Here is a 15709-nt window from a genome sequence, read left to right on the forward strand (position 1 = left end):
ATGGAGGGGAGGATGGAGGGGAGCATGGAGGGGAGGATGGAGGGGAGCATGGAGGGGAGGATGGAGGGGAGCATGGAGGGGAGGATGGAGGGGAAGATGGAGGGGAGGATGGAGGAGAGCATGGAGGGGAGCATGGAGGGGAGCATGGAGGGGAGCATGGAGGGGAGCATGGAGGGTAGGCAGCTGCCCAGCTCTCGTGCTGTTTAAGGTTTATTGTAAATATAAAGGTTGAGTGTGTCTTTTATTCAGGAACTAAATGTTAACACCTCGGTAGAACCCCCAGGTCGGGATTCTACAATACACCACCACATCCATCTTGGGATATGTGCACACACATGCCCACATGTACACACCTGGGTACATATGTCACCAAGCACACATGGAGGTCAAATGTATGCATCACAACCTTCTAGATTTGGTTGTCTCCTTTTACCGGTAGTCCCAGAGATCAAAATCAGGTAATCAGGTTTGGGCGGCAAGCTCCTTTACCCACAAAGCCATCTTACCTGCTTTGGAATGTGTTTTTAAAAGCCTTTTCTCTACCCATCATTCCACCTGTTTTCTGCCCCACCTGCTAGTATTTCTGAGACCCCCGTTGTATAAATAATTACAGATTTATTTAGCCAGTCCCCTGCTGGTGGCAATCAGGTGCTTTCTGGCAGCACAAGCTACAAGCCATGGACTCCTGTGTCCATGACGACAGCAAAAGTCCCAGCAAGACATCTCTGGGTCCTGCATTGCTGCACTCTGTAGATAGTACTGCGGACCCCTGACGCCCAAGCTTTTCCTCTGTCTTAAAAAAGTAAGTCGAGTGATGACAGGGGAGTAGACATGAGAGTTAGCTGCACTGAGGTCTGTCTTGGCTTCAAATATACACAGTTGGCAGAGCCAGGCCCCTGCTCCCGACCTGTCGTTGACCTGTTGTCTCCAAAGCAGTTCCAGGACTCAGACCAGGGGCCTCAAGGCTATGCTGCCTGTCACCTGCCGCTCCTGCACAGAGATGCGACTCTCTTTACCATCCTCCTGTGCAACAGGCTGACACCCATGCAGCGTCTCCTGCACTGGAGCAGCAGTGTTGTGACCGGGATAATCTTCTATCTCCACAGGATCTTGCCGTCGAGCCTCAGGGGGTAAGGCCTGGGGGGCCAAGGTATGAGATCCAAGGTCACCTCTAGCCACAGAGCCATCCCACCTCTGAGGAGTTGAATCCCTCCTCCGAATCCCTTCCACTGGGGTGGGAGGATGGGGGGGGTACCAAAGCTGATTTCTTGGATGCCTCCTGCCCCCTGCTGGACAGATAAAATTTGGCAGGAAGTTTCCAGAGCCACTGCCCACCAGCAGAAGGAGAAGCTGCTCCTTTGGTTCCACCTACTGGCCCCTGAAGGTGGGACTCCCCCCCACCCCCGCCCGCATTCAATGCTGGAGGAAAGCACAGCCAGGGTTACTCTGCCAGTGGTGCCCAGCTCCACCCTAAGGGGAAGTGATTGGGTAGGCGAGTTCGAGTAGTCCTCTGTCACCCTACATGTTCCAGGGACAGCCTCTGAACCTGTTTGTGCGTGTGCGTGTGCGCGCGTGTGCATGTGTGTGTGTGTGTATGCGTGTGCATTTGTGTGTGTATGTGTGTAGTGTGGTATTGAGCATATGTGCATGGGGTAGAGGGTCCACACACCCATGTACACACTATTAGAGGTCAGAGGTCAACATCCTGTGTCTTCTTGCACTTTCAACCCTTATTTTTCAAGTCAGGGTTTCTCTTGGAACCTGGAGTACCCCATGGTTGGCTAGCACAGATCCGGAGATCTGTGTGTTCACTTCTCCTGCCAGCTCTGGCGTGACAGGCCCCTTTCGTGGATTTTGGATCCATACTCAGGGATCCAACACAGGCTCTCTGCTCACTGAGTAGCAGTCTGTTTCCGTACGCCATGAGCCTCCCTACCTGCCCACCAGTCACCCTTCCCAGCTTCTCTCCCTCGGGGGTGGCTTACCTTATTATCCTTTGGTTTCTTGACCACCTTTTCTAGTGAGAAGAAGAAGAGGAAGAAGGGGTGGGGCATTGGGAGGTCAAGTCAGGATCAATCAGTGGCTGGTTCTGCAGGGCTGAATCCTCCCTCCCTTTTCCCTCCTCAGCACTCACTGATATAGAGAAACACCACTAAAATGGTGGTGAGGACGACCAGCACAACGGGAATGACCAGCAGGGCTCGCATCCGGAACTGGAAACCTGGAGAGACAGACTTGAATGGACCTCACTGGTAGGTGCTCCCACTGGGGGGGGGTGCTCCCACTGGGGGGGTGCTCCCACTGGCAGGGGCTCCCACTGGTGGGTCTTCCCACTGCTGGGTGCTCCCACTCCTTGCCCAAAGCAGTTGTATCCTCACAGAATTCAGGCCTTCTGTTATCAGAGCTTTAAAGCAGTAGCATTGTGGGTAATGTGGCCACTAGGGGAACTTTTAAGATGCTTTATGGTATTTGTCAATGTTTATAAATTGAGAGATTCCATCTTTGTGTGTGGGAGTACGGTGTCTGTGGGCCTGGTGTATGTTCAGGTGTGTGCACCTGTGCACACATGCAGAGGCCAGAGAAGGATGCGTGTGTCCTGCTCCATCATATGACACCTTTTGCTGAGACAGTCTCTCACCGAGCCGGGAGCTAGTCTGTGAGGTAACAAACTACAATTCTCCTTCTAGTGCCACTCCCTGCACACATAGTCTTAAGGTCCCAGTCACATGTGGCATGGCCACGCCTGGCTCATGCTTACACAGTAAATACTCCCACCCTTCAAGCTGTCTCTCCAGCCCTGGGAGATTGCAGTTGGGATGATAAGCCCCCCTGGGAGCCAGCTTCCCATCTGGTGTGCTCGTCAGCTGTGGAGTGAAGGAACAGCCCGCCTGCCTGCTTCACCCTTCCCTACACTGTGTGTGCGCAGCGCTACTGCCGAACTGTTACATCTGCTATGGAAGTGTGGAGGAGACAAAGAAAGTGTCTCTTATGTCTACACTGCTATTCTAAGTGACAAATGAGAGGACCAAAGAGCAGGTGGTCTCAGAGGCAAGAGGTGCAACCTCCTCCCCTGGGTGCAGTTACACACACAGACACACACACCCTCAGTCATAAAGGTAGAGACTCTTTGACACAGAGTCTCTCTAAGTGGTTCAGGCTGGTCTTGAACTTGGGGTTCTCATGCCTGTACCACCACACCGAGTTCATAGGCCAGGAGGCAGACACCAGTGAAACAAACAGGCCCATAGGTGGCTTCCTGGCTTTTAAATAAACTTGCATTGGAACCAGGGCCAAGATTAGGATAAAGAAAGTCGGCAGGGCCGTGTGTCTGGAAAAGTCAGTTCTTATTTTAAAAATTTGCCATGTTGTGCATCTCTGTTTTTTTTTTTTTTTGTTTTGGGTTTTTGTTTTGTTTTGTTTTTTTATGTTTTTGTTTTTCTAGCGTCATCTCAAAATGTTTTCTTTTGCTTACTGTCCCTTCACGACGTTTTCTTAAATATCACACATGAACTCAAGTGCTCTTCACGCTCCATCCTAGTCACGCCTTTCCAAGAAAAAAAAAAAAGCAACCTCGAGAAAAAGCAAAGAGACTGCACTTTTATTTTCTTTTACTTTGCAGCACTAGGGGTCTAACCCAGGACCTCACACATGCTGGACAAATGCGGGGGTCTAGCCCAGAACCACACACGCTGGACAAGTATGAGGGTCCAACCCAGGACCTCACAAATGTTGGACAAGTGTAGAGGTCTAACCCAGGACCTTGCACATGCTAGACAAATATAGGGGTCTAGCCTAAGACCTTACACATGCTAGACAACTGCTCCACCACTGAGCCTCAGCCCTAGCTCTCTTGTTACTTTTTTTGATACGTTTTTAATTTGTAACTATTTGTACATATGTATATCTGAAAGTGCCTACTGGTATGTATGTGCACCATGTGTGTGCCTAGAGCCAGCAACGACATCAGATCTCCAGGAGCTGGAGTCATGAACAGTTGTACACTGCCTGATGTGGGTGCTGGGAACTGAACCCAGGTCCTCTGTAAGAGCAGCAAGTGCCACCTCTCCAGCCCTAGAAATGTATTTAAACTTGTATTTACTATTATTGTGTGTATGCATGTACATGATGTGTGCATGTGATGTGTGCGCACACACATGTGCTGTGCTGAACATGCAGCGGTCAGAGGACAACTTTGAGGAGCTGGTTCGCTCCTCCCACCTTTACATGGACGCTGGGCACGGAAGCCGAGCCATCAGGCAAGAGCTTAACTCAATGACCCATCTCAGCAGCCCTCTTTCTATGCTGAAACAGTGTCTTCCTAAGCTGCCTAGGCTAGCCTTGAACTTACAAAGCTCTTGCCTAGCTTTCTAAGTAGCTGTGCTCACAGGCCCACTCACCAGACCTAGCTCTCTCCCATCTCTGTCTTCACTCATTCAGTGACAGGCTGGTCTCTGTTGTTATCTGAGTTTGTGATCCATGGGGGTGGGGGGGATTGGTCAAGCTTCATATCCTAGCATCCAAACTGAGGTTACCAGGCGACACTGTCACAGTGTACCTGAACATCAAGCAAGGGGCAACAGTTTCCAATCTGCAAAATTCTGTGCCAAGCACGTACATTACCCAAGTAAGGTTGGAAGGAACTGTTGTCAACCTATTTCACAGTTGAAGAGACTGAGGTTCAGACAAGGGATGTGACCCATCCAGCTCCCGAGACAGGAACTAAGGTACTATACCCCAAACTGCCTCTTGCTCTCACCCCTACCCCAGTCAGTGTTCCTGTGTGCCTCAGTCTCTCCTCAGTTTCCTGCTTCCCAAATGCTTGGCAAGGCCCATTCTCCCCTGGACTCACCACAGACGATGTCATTCTCACGTGTTCCTTCCTGTAGGACCACCAGGTTCTTATCCTTACAGCTGCACAAAGACACATGTGTACACATGTATGTGCATGCACACACACATGCAGAGAAGGGAGGGGAGAAGGGAGAGGGTGAGAAAGCGAGAGAGAATTAAAGGAAGGGAAGGACAAAAACCCACAGAAAGGAAAGGTTACAGCCATATTCAAATGACGATACCCAGGAATGCGGATGGTAGGAAGGCAGGAAGTGGAGGGGACAAGTTTGGACTAAGGTGGGGCTTCTCAACCGTGGCAATTGCAGGCATTTTGTGCTGGGAAATGTCCTACGTTTCATGGAATATCTAACAGCATCTTTGTCACCAGTAACTAAATGCCAGCAACAGCTCCCTCACCAAGTCCAGGCTCTGAGAGATGACCAGATGTGGCCAATGCCCCAAAGAGAGCAAATTTGGTCCCCATTAAGAAGCTCTGGTTTCGGGGTCTTCTGGGAAGACTTCTCCATGAACGGGAGATCAGAAAGCATTGAAGGGTGGGGAAAGTTGGACACAGCCATGGAAGCACAGTGTGACAAGAGGGAAGTCACATGGTGACAAGTATGGTGGTGGGCAGCTCCGGGCAGGGCAGCTACAGGCAGCTAGAGAGTGACCTTAGCCAGATGACCTAACTGGGGACAGGATCTGCTGCTCCCAGGCAGCTTCTGGAGATGTTACAGCAGAGCAGGCAGCCAGAGGCAGGACAGGAGTGGAGATGTGAGGTGTGGATGGTGATCCTGGGAGGAGTGGACAGAGAGGGATGTGGCAAAGGAAGACCCGGATGTGGTGGAAGAGAAGCTTCAGAGAAAGCACATGCTCTAGCCTTGTGTGAGAGACAAAGGCCCTCAGCAGCTTTACAAATCCGCTGGAGCCTCCGAAGAGTAAGGGCATCCCAATTCCTGATAAGAAACCAAGGGTCTCACAGTACTGAGGCAGATTTGGGGGTCCCCAAAGAAGATCAGAAGCCCCCCCAAAGGGTATAAAAGTTGAAACAGCAGCATGCACGAGCTAAGTGGGGCAGTGCGGTGGCTGCAGATCTGACTGCAGGCCAGGAACCTCTATGGTTAGCTAAACCCACCAGTGAGGACTGTAAGTGCAAGCCGAAAGCAGGCACTAAACTATTCCAACCACAGGAGAGACCAGTGCGTGCATGTGCGTGTGCGTGTGTGTGTGCGTGTTTTGCGTGTTTAACGGTGTGTGTGTCAATGTGTTTATTAGCAGTCTCTCTGTCCCTCTGTCTTTCTGTCCCCCTGTCTCTCCCTCTGTCTTTCCCTCTCCCCTCTTTCTCTGTCTCTGTCTCTCTGTCTCTCTGTCTCTCTCTCTCTCTCTCTCTCTCTCTCTCTCTCTCTCTCTTTCTCTCCCTCTCTCTCTCTGTCTCTCTCTCTCTCTGAAGGAGTAGTGAGAAAACAGCCTGAGGAGACAAGGTTGCCCATTAAAAAAAAAAAAAAATTAAATGTGAACCGTAAAAAAAGGAATGGGGAATGTGTTTACATGTTTTCCCAAACAGGAGACTCTGAAGCAAAAGAGTAAGTAGTGTGCCCAGAGGTGTGAGTGCAGGGTGCAAGGTGTGGGGGAAGAGATAGGAAATGTAACTGGAAGGCGCAGCCCAGGGAGTCTGGGCTTCCTCCCAAAGGCAGCAGAGAGTCATGGCGTGCTTTAAATCATGAGGCGTCGTGATCCAAAAGGGGCTACGGAAGCTCACAACACGGTGCCAAGCAGCCAAGGGAAACACCAAAGGAAGGGGCCTGTGAGGAGCCAGCACCACACCACAGTGAGGAGGCACAGACTCATGTGACCACGCTAGAGGGTAAAGAGGTGGATTCCCAAGACATTCATACCAGACGGCACAGGCCTGACTGATACAGCCCTGACTGACGCGGAGGTGAAGGCAAGGGTGGGCAGCTCACTGTGTGACTGCCTGGAGCCAGAACCTGTCTGTCACTTGGGGCTCAGGACTTAGCTAGGGGCCTATTCTGGATGTACAGAGTTTGAGGTGCTGGTGATCAGTTACATTCAACAGTGGGACCTGACCATCTGGGGCCCAAACAACAGATCCGGGGGAGATGGAGCCTTAGATCTAGATAAGACAGCCAAGGAGAGGTGGGAAAAGTGTCAGAGAACCCAAAGCCTGACAAACTCAAGAGTCCAGAAGGCCTGAGGACAGCAATAACTTACTCAGGAAAATACCATGAACCTGAGGGCCCGAGTTCAAGCCCTAGAACCCACAAAAAAAAAAAAAAAAAAAATTCCAGGCTTGATAGCAAGTGGTTGTAATCCCAGTGCCTGAGGAGTGCCACATGAAGTGGATAGCTGACGCATACATGCACACACACACATGAACATGTGCACACACATACACACACATGCATGCACGCACACATGAACATGTGTACACACATACACACATGCATGCACACACACACCAAGTTGATAGCTGACACATGCATGTGTGCACACACATGCACACACACATGCATGCACACACATGAACATGTACACACACATACACACACGCATGCATACATGCACACATGAACATGCACATACACACACGTGCATGCACACATACATGTACATACAGGCATGCGTGCACACACATGAACATGTGCACACACATATACACACACATGCACACACACACACACACCAAGAAAGTGAACTGAAAAGAGGAGGAAGGGGTATCATGATGCCTTAAGAAGAGACTTCAAGAAGCTATGGAAAGCAACAGGCTCTATTAACTAAGCAAAAGCAGGTTAGAAAAACTGCACAAAGTGTCCCTTAGGCCAGCCACAAGATCACATTCACGAGTGGGTGAGGCCATGGGGTGGGGGGTATCAGGGATTGAACAGCAGGTGGCTAAAGAGACTGAGACAGGACCCACCCTACTATCGGTTAGGGAGAGGTGACCCTTATACCTTGTCCAAGGATGACACTTTTCGGAAAGTGATGACACATTGGAGAAGAAGCCGGCTGGACAGGGACGACAGACGGTATCAGTAGTCTCAGTGGCTGGGAGGATGTGGGAAGATGCATCAGCAAACAGTTGGGACCACAATGTCTGACTCCCAGAAGGAGCCAGTAGACAGAAGGGCAGGAAAAAGCACCTGCCCTCAGCTCCTTGCCCCAGCGCAGTGCAGCCCCTCAAGGCCACAACCGAGCAGGAAGCTGCCCAGAGACAAGGTCAGAATCCACCAGAGCCCGTGTCCTGTTAACTGGAGGGAAGATGCCAGCCCAGGTGGGAATTTCTCTGCCTTCAACTTCTGAAAGCCAAAGGCCCACTGCTCACCCCAGCTCTTCTCTCTCACCCACAGAGCCGTTTCCCCAGGCAGGCTGCTTACCCATCTCCACAACTCCAAAGCCAGGGCCACAGGGCGTGTGCTGAGCACATGTTTCACAGTCCTTGCTGATGCAGTGGTGACCTTCTTTACAGGTACAGACAGTGTCTGATTCTGCCGTACCCTCCTTCTTAACCTGAAGCCCTTGATCTGAGCGGAGATGAGAAGGAAGAATGGGAAAACCCACCGGGCCACAGCAAGGACCTCACTCCTCGCATCGTTCGCTGGTTTTCTTACTCTTCCTAATACAGATATCCACTAACTCCTTCAACCCAAAATCCAGCTCATCAGGACAGACCCTGGCCACTAACATCAGAGGGACTTCAGTGTTAAGAATATCAACCTGGTTCTCAAGTACCCCTTCCCAGGCAGCCCCACGCACTGAGTTCACAGTGTCTATGCTGGTGACAGCGGATCTCACTGTTCCAGTGGGCTAAGAATTCCCCTGAGTCACATGGTTGGCATTGTGTCTTCTCAAGAGCTGTGCAGTGGCTTGTCAGTCTCTTTCCTGAAAAACAGGAGGACATGAGGCAGGTTGGGCCAATCCTGTGACTCAGACTGTGTTTCAACCCAGTGAGCCAGGGCTGGAGGGCGGTGGAGTGTAGCGGGAGCAGGTGGTTGTAGCTTAGGGATGGACATATCAGACCCTACATGAGTAAAGATGGAAGGGAAGGGACAGCTTGGGGCATTCTGGCATCAAGGAAGAGGGGGGAAATGGGTCATTTTGGACTTGAGTTTACAGTCCATACATGGGTCCTGCATCCACCAGCAAAGCAAGAGGGAAAGGGTCTCAGTAGAAGGCAGGAGGGCTGGCATCTCACCTGGCTGGCACAAATCACAGCACTGGCCATTGTGAAGGTACTGTAAGTCACTGCATGTAAGACACTGTCCTAGATGGACCTAAAAGCAGAAGTGGGCAGATGGAAGGGACCTCTGACAGGCATGTTGAAAGTTAGCCAAGACACAGGCTGTAGCCGATGTGGAAATCCAAAGCGGAGAAGAGAGCCTCCACGGTATGAGGTCTATTTGGTTTTTTCACTCTGCTGTCAAATCGAGTCTTTCTGCCATCTCACAAAGCAAGAACTCAGAACCCTCTAATCCGAACAGATGCACACGACTCTTCAGTGCTCCCAAAGACCCAGCAGGAAGGGAGAACTCCAGTTCTTCCTCCAGAGTCCTGAGGCTGCTGGCTCAAGCTGGCCTCAGTCCTCCCAGTTGCTTGTCCCCAGCTCCCTACCACCAGAAGGATAAGAATTACTCTACAGAGGGCAACGCTGAGCAGGGTCCCACAGGGATGGGATTCAATGCATTCAACGGGTCATTCTCAACATTTGTTTCTGCAACATCCGGGTACCACCCATGCTATGAGCTGCTTCTTGCTAATTTAAACAGACTTCTTTTAACTGTAAATCTTCTACTGTTGCCTCAAGAGACCAGCCAGTATCACTTCCTATAAATTAAAAGAAACCCTAAAAATACACTCCAGAGATTCATAACAGGGTTGTTAAGCCCTGATCAGCTTTACTTGCTGAGGTCCTTCACTCTGTCTGCTCTTGATTTTACTTTTAAGCTGGGGGAAGGGATTAGTAAGTCTTTCAAAGGTATCAACTAGCCAAGCGTGGTGGCACAAGCCTCTAATCCCAGCACTCTGGGGGCAGAGGCAGGTGGATTTCTGTGAATCCAGCCTGGTCTACAGAGTGAGTTCCAGGACAGCCAAAGCTACACAGAGAAACCCTGTCTAAAAAAAAAGAAAGAAAGAAAAAAGAAAAAAAGTCATGATCTATGACCTAGCTCCAGAGACTTGAAAAACTAAGGAGCAAGATGGCTCAGTCAGTCAAGGCTCTTGCTGCCAAGCCTGATAACCAGAGTTCAATCGACCTACATAACGGAAGGAGAGAACCAACTCACAAAAGTTAGCATCTAACCTGTGTGTGTGTGTGTGTGTGTGTGTGTGTGTGTGTGTGTGTGCGTGTGCGCGCGCGCGCGCGCGCGCGCGCACGCCCACGTGCATGTATGTATGTATATACACATACACATAGATAGACAGACAGACAGACAGACAGACAGATAGATAGATAGATAGATGTATGTTTAAATGAATAAGAAAAGAATTAGTAGGAGCCGGAGAGATGGCTCAATGGTTAAGAGCACTGGTTACTCTTTCAGAGGACCCAAGTTCAATTCCCAGCATTCACATGGCAGGTCACGACTGTCTATAACTCGAGATCCAGGGGATCTAACACCCTCATACAGACAAACATGCAAAACACCAATTCACATGAAATAAAAACAAAATAATATTTTTGAAAGAATAATGAAATCTGTAGGGGGAAATGTCTGAACCCAATTCCTAATTTGGAAAAAAAAAAAGTGTGAAAACCCACCAATCCCTGAGCATAAAATCTCACTTATTCCCACCCTGGAAATCTCCACCCTGGAGAAGTCCCTCCCCAGGAAACCCTATATAAGCCTGCCTGCTGCTCAGTTCTCTGCTGCTTCTCCCCTAAGACAATGTAGGTAACTCCTAAAGCATGATACCTGGGGGGCTGGAGAGATGGCTCAGTGGTTAAGAGCACTAACTGCTCTTCCGGAGGTCCTGAGTTCAATTCCCAGCAACTACATGGTGGCTCACAGCCATCTGTAATGGAATTTGATGCCCTCTTCTGGTGTCTGAAGACAGTGACAGTGAACTCACATAAAATGAATAAGTAGATCTTAAAAAAAAAAACTTGAAAAAATATTTTTAAAAAAGAAAAATACAAACGAGAGAGAGAGAGAGAGAGAGAGAGAGAGAGAGAGAGAGAGAGAGGAGAGAGAGATGCCTCAGCTGGTAAAGGCTCTTACTGCCAAGCCTGATGAGCTCAGTCCCTAAGAACCACATAATAGGGAAATCTGGTTTCCATAGTTTTCTTCTGACCTTCACACATGCTGTGGTACTCAAGCACACATGCGTACATGTACACAAATAATATATAATTTATAAGTATAATGGAAACCAAATTTTTTAAAGTGTGAAAGCTTTTTTTTAAGAACCATTTTGGTGTGTGTGCACACACAGTGCCCATTGCCCTGTCTGTGACTTGAGCATGCACTTACTGTAACTGAAGTGTGCGGAGGTCAGTGGATAACACTGGTGTCAGTATTGCCTCCCATCTTGCTTAAAACATGCATGGTCTTTTTGTTGTTCTTGCTTGCATATGCCCAGCTAGCTGGCCTGAAAACTTCGGAGATTCTCCTGTTTCACCTCCTGCCTCACAGTAAGAACGTTAGGATGTCGGACTTCTGCCACCACACACTGCCTTACATGGATTCCGGGATGAACCCAGGCCCTCAGGCCTGTACAGCGGGTGCGTCAGCCAAAACCCTATCCGTGAGGTTTGAGGTGAGGGATTTTTGGTTTTTTGGGTTTTTTTGTTTTTTGTTTTTTTTTTTCTGTTTTTCAAGACTTTCAAAAAAAATTAGATTTATTTATTTTATGTGTACAGGTGTTTTGCCTGCAGTCTAAATATGCACTACATGCGTGCCTGGTGCCCTTGAAGATCAGAAGAAGGCACTAGATTCCTTGGAACTGGTGTCAAGGATGGTTGTAAGCCACATGTGGGTGCTGGGAAACTGAACCTGGGTCCTCTCCCAGAGCAACAAATGTTCTGACCATCTCTCTAGACACAAGATTTTATTTTTATATATTTTATATATTTTATATATGAATATGTGCACGTGTGAGTGCAGTACCCTCAGGACAGGGAATCAGATCTCCCTTGGAGCTAGAGTTGCTGGTGGCTGTGAGCAGCCGAGTGTGGATGTTGAATCTGACTCCAGTTCTCTGCAAGGGCGGCACACGCTCTTAACTGCAGAACTGTCCCTCCGGCTTGTAAGTGTGCTCCTTAAAGCCAGGTTGTGTTTTAGAAACAGCCATGGTAAGGGGTTGTGTGGAGCCCTCGTTTGAGAACAGACAAATCACTCCACATCCCATAGTAATTATTTTGCTTCTCTTAGGCTGTGTGTCCTCGTCATTAAAGATTTGTTTTTCTCAGCCGGGCAGTGGTGGCGCACACATTTAATCATAGCACTTGGGAGGCAGAGACAGGTGGATTTCTGAGTTCGAGGCTAGCCTGGTCTACAGAGTGAGTTCCAGGACAGCCAGGGCTATACAGAGAAACCCTGTCTTGAAAAAAAAAAAAAAAGATTTGTTTTTCTCATTCTTGCTGTATCTATGTACCTGCCCAATGTGGCTACTAAGAACTGAACTTGGCAGCCAGCGTGCGCTCTTACCCACTAAGCCATCTCGCTAGCCCTGTGTTCTCACCTTTAAAATGGGATTATAACACCTGTCCCGGGAGGCGGGACTAGGAGATTGTGAGAGAACACAGGTGTGTGGCCTGGCAGTCTGCTTAGGCAGGGTAGTCCTCAGGAAATGGTAGCTTTCATCAGCACACATAGATGATAGGTGTCTGCCCTAGTGTCCTATACCCTGACAACAGTCTGACTGTCCAGAATCCAGGAAATTTTGAGAGCTCTTACTCAACCTGGGTATCTGAGCAAATCACTTAATGAAATGTACCTGAAAGCACCTGCCCCCAACAGGGCATCATCCCCAGGCAGCACTCCCACCCTCCTTCTAGAACAGTGGACGTCCTGGATAGCATCTCTGAAAAAGACACCTTCCCTCTGATGGCTCGTCAGCCCCAGTCTCCATCCCCCAAAGCACTGGTCCTTCCTCCACAAAAAGGCTCAGGGTCACAGTTTGGTGACTCCTTGCCATGTAAGCGGCAGGCTCAGAAGTCAGGCAGACATAGATTCATATCCATGTTGAGAGACTTTGGGGTAAAACTCCTCCCCTTTCTGAGCCTCATTTTGGTCATCTATGTAACAGAGATGTTGAGAGAAATCAAATGAAGGCCATAGGCAGTCTCGCTCACAGCCCCATGCTCAGGAAGGCCTCAGGAAAGAGCACCTGTTATTTCTGTCAGGGCCCAGACCCTCCCTGAAGCCCAGATTGGGGCTTACGAGGGCAGACTTTGCTCTCAGGTATTCCAGACTAGCCTTCATCATGCCTCTGTTTCTTCCTCCATCCCTCCCAAAGGTCCTCATCCACTTCTCGTGCACTCTACCCTCTTCCTGCGTCCTGTCTCCCTAAATACAGGTGGTTGCTTAGAGCAGTGGTTCTCAACCATCCTAATGCTGTGGTCAGTTACAGTTCCTCATGTGGTGGTGACCCCCAACCATAAAATTTTTTTTTTTGCTACTTCATAATTGTAATGTTGTTACTGTTCTGAATCGTAAGGTAAATATCTGTGTTTTCTGATGGTCTTAGTGAAAGGAACCACTAGCTTAGGGTAAAAATGAAAACTAGTAAACTCTCTCACTCCTGCTCCTCTCTTGTGACTGAAATCCCTGTGACAGTGGTCTTTGGCAGGCCACATGTCAGAATCTACACTCTGGCCGGGGATGTAGCTCAGCTAGTACAGTGACGGCCTAGGGTGCACGAAGCCTATTCTAAGCGCCACATAAAACTGGACATGGCGGTGCATGCCTGTAGTTCCAACACTAGGGAGGTGGAGGCAGGAGGATCAGAGATTCAAGGACAGGAGAGATGGCTGAGCTCTTAAGGTATTTGCTGTATAAATGTGTGGGCCAGAATTCAGGTCTCCAGAAACACGTGCAAATACCAGGTCTTTGTAGTGGTCTCCCTGTAACTCCGGCTTCAGAAGGCAGAAGCAGGGGAACCCCGAGCAAGCTGACCAGTGAGACTTGCCCTATGGGGAGCTCTGGGTTTGACTGAGACCCCTGTCTTGATGAGTAAGGCGGGAGAGTGTCCAAGAATGACTCACGATATGAACTTCAGGCCACCACATGCAAGCACACGTGTGTTCCCACACAGATGTACGCATACATACAAACCATGCATGAACAAAAATAAGAAAAAAGAAAAAAATTAAAAGTCATTCTCAACTAGATCATGAGTTTGAGGCCAACCTGGGATAGGTGACTTTGGCTGATTGACAGGTATGTGCTTAGGGCAGCTGCAGAAAGCCAGTCCTGAAACATGACACCTTCCTGCACAGACAAGTCAAAGCCCCTGAAATACCTAAGTCCCTGTCTCCAACCAAAAAGAATCTACCGTGCTTGAAAGCAAGGGGAGCCTCGCCAGAGGAGAGGGGATGAAACCCAGGTAGTCAGGGGATTCCCAGACTCCAGAATGAGGAACTGCAGAAATACATTTAAACCAAAAGTGAATCAAGGGCTGGCTTCTGAAAATCCCCGAGATGTGCTTGGTTGGTCTGAGCCCTTCTGGTGCCTGGAGAAACCTAGTCAGGTTTCTTTATGCTTTCTTGGGTTCCAAAGCTATTCCTCCATCTCTTCCTCCCCCCACCCTTCCTCCTCATCCTCCAGGTGCCTCCTGCACCATCTTTAAGTTCAAGAGACAGAGGCACAAACTTGGAGACTTCTCTAGATCGGCTTGGCTACAATACGGGTTTGGTGGTTAGTAAATTACCTCTTACCAAAAAAGTACCTGGGGCTTTGTTCCCCCAAGATTCCCTAGGAGAAAGTGGCCCAACTGGCAAGGAGAAGATAACCACAGGTGGCAGACATCTGTTGACAATGGGAAAGTGACAGGAAACAGGCCAGACCCGCCCCTTCCCCTAGCCAGGCTTTCCTGTCTGCTAACCCTTTCCAGTTTCTGTAGCCAGCTCCTGAGCCAAGGCTTGGATCAGATAAAGCTGTCCGGGCACCGCTGTGTAAAAATGCTCTCCCTAAGCTCCCTCTGTGGACTACGTGGAACAGAACCTCAACCTTCTGGGAGGAAAGAGGGGTAGCCCACTTCATTTGTTTTAAGTCAAGACCCGAGCGATCGAGCGATCGTGCCCATCTTATTCACCGCTTCCCGCCTTTCCCAAATCAACTAGGAAGATCTCATCCCCGAAGCCTTATCTCCTCGTTCCATTTCTCACTCTCAAAGCCCTAACCTCCTCGGAGGTTAGAACAGAAGCCACTCACCGCTGTCAACAAGCAGCCCCAGAGCGCGCATAGCCGAAGCAAAGGCACCATTGCAGGGAGAGATCAGAGCAGCCAGATCACAGGGCTCCCTGCGAGGCCACAAGTCACTCCGAAGTCCCTGCTAAGAGTCCCGCCCAGGAAGGGGGCGGGATCTTCGGGCACCAATCTCGGTGGGCCTTTGGCTAGTCACTGAGCAGGGATTTCCCCAGGACCTTCCCTGGAGTCTGATTGCCCCTAAGAGTTTAAGGGATGGGCACCATGGTGGCGGGAAGAGACGTGGTCCCAAGAGGAGCCCTTTTTCTACTCCCCCCTCCTTCCCCGCAGGACCTCAAAAGCCACCTATAGCAGGGTTAAGGACTCTCCTGATTGCAAGGGAGCAGAGGGAAGGGTTACTGTAGGGATTGAGGAGTGTCACAGGGACATTCTGGTTACCCATCCCCCAATACCCACCCAGGAATCTCTGCAGAACCGAAAGCATCTCCAGAGAG

At 49.6% G+C, this 15709-nt stretch overlaps 1 protein-coding gene across 2 annotated transcripts; it reads right to left on the reverse strand.

Moving 5' to 3' along the window:
- Positions 1 to 194: 194 nt before the first annotated feature.
- Cd40 (CD40 molecule) lies at positions 195 to 15344 on the reverse strand. 2 transcript variants are annotated; one of them, XM_028769599.1, is made up of 9 exons: positions 15222 to 15344; positions 9044 to 9122; positions 8605 to 8730; positions 8226 to 8372; positions 7803 to 7896; positions 4850 to 4911; positions 2135 to 2221; positions 1986 to 2012; positions 195 to 1137 (listed from the first exon to the last, which is right to left on the reverse strand). In XM_028769599.1, the coding sequence occupies exons 1-8, from the start codon at positions 15270 to 15272 to the stop codon at positions 1990 to 1992; spliced, it is 669 nt and encodes a 222-aa protein (XP_028625432.1). In that variant the 5' UTR covers positions 15273 to 15344; the 3' UTR covers positions 195 to 1137; positions 1986 to 1989. The 2 variants fall into 2 exon arrangements, with proteins under 2 accessions (XP_028625432.1, XP_028625431.1); XM_028769598.1 differs by having other exon boundaries at positions 1986 to 2017.
- Positions 15345 to 15709: the final 365 nt, after the last annotated feature.

This window comes from Grammomys surdaster, unplaced genomic scaffold (genome assembly GCF_004785775.1).
Source record: "Grammomys surdaster isolate TR1022 unplaced genomic scaffold, NIH_TR_1.0 193, whole genome shotgun sequence".
Classification (NCBI taxonomy): domain Eukaryota; kingdom Metazoa; phylum Chordata; class Mammalia; order Rodentia; family Muridae; genus Grammomys; species Grammomys surdaster.